The sequence below is a fragment of the Oryctolagus cuniculus genome, chromosome 7, assembly GCF_964237555.1.
Source record: "Oryctolagus cuniculus chromosome 7, mOryCun1.1, whole genome shotgun sequence".
Classification (NCBI taxonomy): domain Eukaryota; kingdom Metazoa; phylum Chordata; class Mammalia; order Lagomorpha; family Leporidae; genus Oryctolagus; species Oryctolagus cuniculus.
The window spans coordinates 83,770,771-83,775,818 of record NC_091438.1 but is presented as its reverse complement, the minus strand read 5'-3'; the positions used below and the strand labels follow the sequence as shown (position 1 = coordinate 83,775,818).

The 5,048-nt window shown below is 40.6% G+C and overlaps 1 protein-coding gene across 3 annotated transcripts in view; it reads left to right on the top strand.

Annotated features, from left to right (window-relative positions):
* LMO4 (LIM domain only 4) overlaps positions 1-4,255 on the top strand; it is a 16,997-nt gene extending 12,742 nt beyond the window's left edge. For all 3 annotated transcript variants that reach the window (XM_002715878.5, XM_070078127.1, XM_051856289.2), the window contains exon 5: positions 3,467-4,255. In XM_002715878.5, the coding sequence (XP_002715924.1) occupies positions 3,467-3,475 (9 nt within the window). In that variant the 3' untranslated portion in view covers positions 3,476-4,255. The remainder of the gene's footprint in view (positions 1-3,466) is intronic.
* The last annotated feature ends 793 nt before the right edge of the window (positions 4,256-5,048 follow it).

Below are 5,048 nucleotides of genomic sequence, written 5' to 3'. Positions count from 1 at the left end.
CAATCACACAGCACTGAGTTATTGCATTGAAACAAAAAGTGCACACTTCACTTGGTAATTCTTTATGGATTTACAATAGGAACTTCATTAATGTCTGTTGTAAGGATCAGAAAAAAAAAAGAAACAACACAACATTTATCTGCAAATAGGAATTTAGCAAGCTTCAAAAGGCTTGGGAAAAATATTAGGCTTCTTTGTCTTCTGTAATGCATTTTCTTAATGCTGTGTGTGTACAGGGGAATGGCAAATATTTGAAAACTTTAACCATTAAAAATTTTATACTGCCATATTTTAATGCTTATATTTATCCTTCTCCCTTGGTTAGGTTTATGGGGTAATTTTAAATGTATTTTCCATTTTTTTATTAAGTAGGTGTTAATTACATGAAAATATGTACATTTTAATTTATTTAATTTACTATCAGAAACTGCAGAGTATAACCATTTTGAGAATAAAAGTCCAATTTTTTTTATTGCAAATAAGCCCATCCCTACTGATGAGGTATTTCAAGCTTCTTTAAGGAGTGCCAGTACATATAAACACACATTTTTATAATTTGAATTCTAATGAAATGACTCTACGGAGCAGAGATGAGAACAATGAATGGGTAAACCAAGTATTTTAGGCTATTCATTTAAAAATAGAAGTAATAGTCATTTGTAGTTATCTTTATGATTACCCTTAGTAGTGAAAGCAAACGAAACCAGCAAAAGTGCTGGGAATAAAATGATAGATCATTTCCCCACCCCTTCATTGTAAAAGCTTGATTTCTGCCCCAAGTTATGTCTTAAAGTTTGCTGTTGGGTTTACACGCTTTCCCTCCTGGCTTAGCCAAGGATGTGAAATGGTTGTTAGCAACTCCCCAGCTTGCATGGTGCCAACTGAGGGCTGGAGAGACGAAGTGGAAGATGCGGCTAGACCATGCAGCACTGACGCAGGCCAGAGCAGTGTTGGCTGGGGACTCTGTACGGAGAGGCTGCCTCGGAAATGTGAGCAGCGCGGGACGTGGTGCCATCTTTCTGGGTCCAACTCAGAGGTGCTAGGAAGGCAAACTGGAGAAAAAAACAAACCAAAAAAATCTGGTTTGTGTGTTCAGAAGATTGCATGCGTTGTTTGCGTAAAAGGCTTCTGTCTTCCACACTTTTTGCAGCATGGGAGTGGTGGGCTGTTCATTTTGGGACACAAAGTCTATTTTAGGCAATGACTAAGAACCCAAAGTTATCTATTAATGTTGGAAACCAGCAGAAAAAGGGGCAGGTGGCCTTGCACAATGACTAGCTCTTAAAAAGCGTCCGGAAATAGAACTTCGGGGTAGGTTCTTGTCAGCCCCTGGTGAGAGGCAGTGTTCGGGGGTGATGTTAATTAAGAACATTTCCCTGTTGGCGTAAATGTCTCACATTTTTGCCCTTGGTGCTCAGCTCACCATGAGCACAGTCGATTCACAGTCGTTTTTGTAAATAAAGGTTTCGGGCAAGCTGAATGCGGTCCAGGGAGGTATTAGTGAGGGCAAGTGGGAAGAGTTAATGAAAACACACTTCCTGGTGGAGCAGCCACTTTCTGGACCTGGAGAACGCTTTAAAATTCTGTTCCCCAAACCCTGTGGTGTTTCTTTTCTGGAGGAGATGAGATGGGGCAAAATGACAAATAGCTCCGTTTTATTCTTCTCTTTTCTGTGGTTCTCCATATTTTTGGTAGGGAAAATTGGACATTTATTTTGGCCATTTTCCTTCTGCTCCCAGGCGCAATTACAGTTTATAGTGTGTGATGCATACTGAGTATCTTCAAGCATCCTCCGGTTTGAAGATAATGAGCCGATTATTTGTCCAGTCCTTCTTTAAAGACAGTTCATTGTTGGGGACAGGAATGGCCCCATCATTTGGTGCTGTTAAACTTTTACCCCTCTGAAATTTGTTTTTCCGGTGTCAGGGGTGTGAGGTAATTGTTCTGCATCATTGGCTTTTGAATATTTGGAGAAAAAAGTAATTTTAAGCATTTTAAAACTATACAGTGGTTGAAATTTCAGATTGACTGAACTGTCAGACCACTGGTGTTCAAGGATTGACAAACTATTTTTTGGCCTGTGTCACTTCAAGGAAGCCGGGCCCGCCTCCTAGAGCTTATGTAAATTGGGCATTGGGGCTGATTTTTTCTTCTTGGGACTGCTGCCTGCTCTGGAATTTTTTTTTTTTTTTTTCCACTCAGAAGTGTGATGGTGCCATCCAAAATGATGTGTGCTTTTCTATGAAATACTGGTTAGATCACAGCTCTGCGGGCGCAGGAAAATCTCACAAGTGTTGTAGTTTACATATCGCTTTGCACTGCCCCCGTAGTTACATAATTGGTGTTGTGTGTGTCCATCGTGGAGGACATTTGATGCTCATTTATTAAATATGCTTGCTGGCTGCTGCCGCATCTTTGTTCTGGACAGACAAATTACCTTTCTCACACTGAGCTTCCACTCTAGGGAATTAAAGCTCCACCACTTTAATTAGCTTGGAAGTAGGGGGTTGCAGTTCCTAATAGTCTTCAGGCTTTTAGTTAAGTTAGGGAAAGGGTGAAAGGAGAACTTCCTGGGAAGCTCAAAATGTCATTTAAAAAACCATAAAATCCTAATATATATTATTTCATTTTAGTAATTGCTAACAGATTGCATTTGATGACTGTGTGAGTTGTCATTTCCAACTTAGACATTGAAGTTAGACTTGCCTTGAACTGCATTCTTTAGCACAGGTCATTAACACATTACGTATATTGCCTCATATATTTATAATATTTATGTAACAGGGACCTAACAGGAACATTCGGTGCAGAATAGTATCGAGGTTTTTGCGGATGTAATGTTTCACATACATCACACCTGTAGTTTGAGACCAATGGGCGAATGCCCGTCACAGGGGAATATCAGAAGAGCAGTGACACTTACCAGTATCCTCTTAAGGGCCAAATACTGTTGAAAGTGCTCCCATATGTATATCATGACCACAGCCTTACTATCCTCACTTCAAAGATGAAGAAACTGAGGCACAGGCTGTTGAAGTAACTTGCCAAAGGGTCTCCCAGTTGAGCATGTTAAGCCAAAACTTCTGGGCTGGCACTGGTCTCAGAACGTTCATGTGGTTAAAACGTCCAAGAAACCACCACTAAGCAAGACTTAGAATTCATCCCTTTTGGAGAGCAGCTTGGCTTTAAATGGAGTTCAGCGATTCATTGTAGAACTTTGTGCCAGAAACTTTCTGAACGTCCATTTACGGCCTCATTTTCCCTGCTAGTAAAACTGCAGAGTGTTCTGCTTTAGTTCTTCACTGCCCGAGTGAGTAGCATAGAGCGCCTCCATCAAGTCACAGTTGGGAAGTAATCTAATAAAAGAAGATGAGTGGGTATGCAGGAGACAAAAGCAGTCATGTTTGAGTTTAATATCTCTGAAATTTAGCATTTTAGCTAAGACACCCGTTTTTATTTCTTGCAGGTCTGCTAAAAGGTCAGAGTAATGCAGAATGCGTGCCTTCATCTCAGATTTTGTTCATCACAGGTGGAGCCCATGTGTCTTCAGTAGACAAGTCACCTCTGTAGCTAGCACCAGTGCCAGCTCCATGCCATTGCACCTTCTTAGTCTTGATTGCCCTTCCCGCATTTATTGGTGTATTAAAATGACTGAATATGAACATTAAGGACTCCATGAACCTGGGCTAATGGGAGACTGTAGAGAAAATGAAAAAAGATCCACCGGAGGACATCTTTGGGGGGGAGGGAGCTTGGGGGGAGGGAAATGACTAATGAAGCTAATTAAAAGAAGCATTCAAATCTGCTTTCTACCCTCATTAACAATTAGCAGGGCACTGGCCAGAGTTTGTACCCTGTGTTTTACCTTAACAACATTCTATTTGCTCTTTGTATATTTAAGTGTTGTAAGGAAACGTGTTTCAATCAAAGCTGAACATGAGATAAAGGAGAGATGTGGCTTTTGTGATATTCTATCACAAACACTTTTATTGTATCTCTGTAAAATACCATGTATGTATGCATGTAAGTGTTTTTGTCCTAATGTTGCTACTCTCATGGCAAAGATTAAAAAAAAAAGAATGAAAAAAGGAAAAAAATGGGAAAAAAATCAGGCTCATAAGCAGCTACTTGTGTAGAAATTTCCCCCTACTTCTAATTTGCTGAATGAAGAAAAAAAATCTTTTATTTGTGATATTTTCAGAGACATTTGCTCTAGTATGGTGTATTTAAATAATAAAAACTTAAAAGAAAAATATTCAATGGAGTGTGGGTTTTAAACACTGCTTTTTCTCGTCTGTATTTTGGAAAAATTTTGTGGTATTTTGTTGTTGTTCTATAACTAGTTCACTTTACATTTGAGGGGTTGAGGAAGGTGGTGTATATATTTATTTAGCTCTGGGCCAATAAGGTATTCTTGAAATGACTTAGCTGTGCCATTTTTGGCAGGGGCACAAAGCACTGTTTCTCATGCAGCCCTTTCATACATTCAGAATATTCTGTTAACAGCACCACTTCATTACACTTCTATATCACAGCGGATCTTTTGTTTATGTATAAACACTTGCTTGATTCCTCGGCGATTTCATTTGTTCTCCTCACTAGGAAAGCCTTGGGTATTGTTGAAAAGGATGCTCAAGACTATGGCACAGCCAGGTCGTTCCCTGTCAGAAGTTTATGGCTTTGGAAGGCCATGGCGTTTCTAAACCACAGCTATACATGTGTGTTGCAGTCAGCTGCCACGGATGAAGCAGCAATGTTCTGGGGAGCTTTCAGGCTTGTGTGGTCTGCTGTGAGGTTTGTTTGTTTTGTTTTGTTCCTAGCCTCCTCTTCCGACTCTGCCTCTCCGTATGTCTGCTGGGGAGGATTCCAATTGCGTTGACTAGTATTCTTGAGATAGTTGCTAGTTCCTAGTTGCTAGTTCTAGGCAAAGAGTATCCCAGGCAGCTCCTGCACTGCATGCCGGGTACCCTGAGGAAAGGAATCAATGGACCCACAGGTGGTGCCAGGGTGAAGAGCAGCCAAACAGGCCTGGGTGCTGGGGCTGGCCT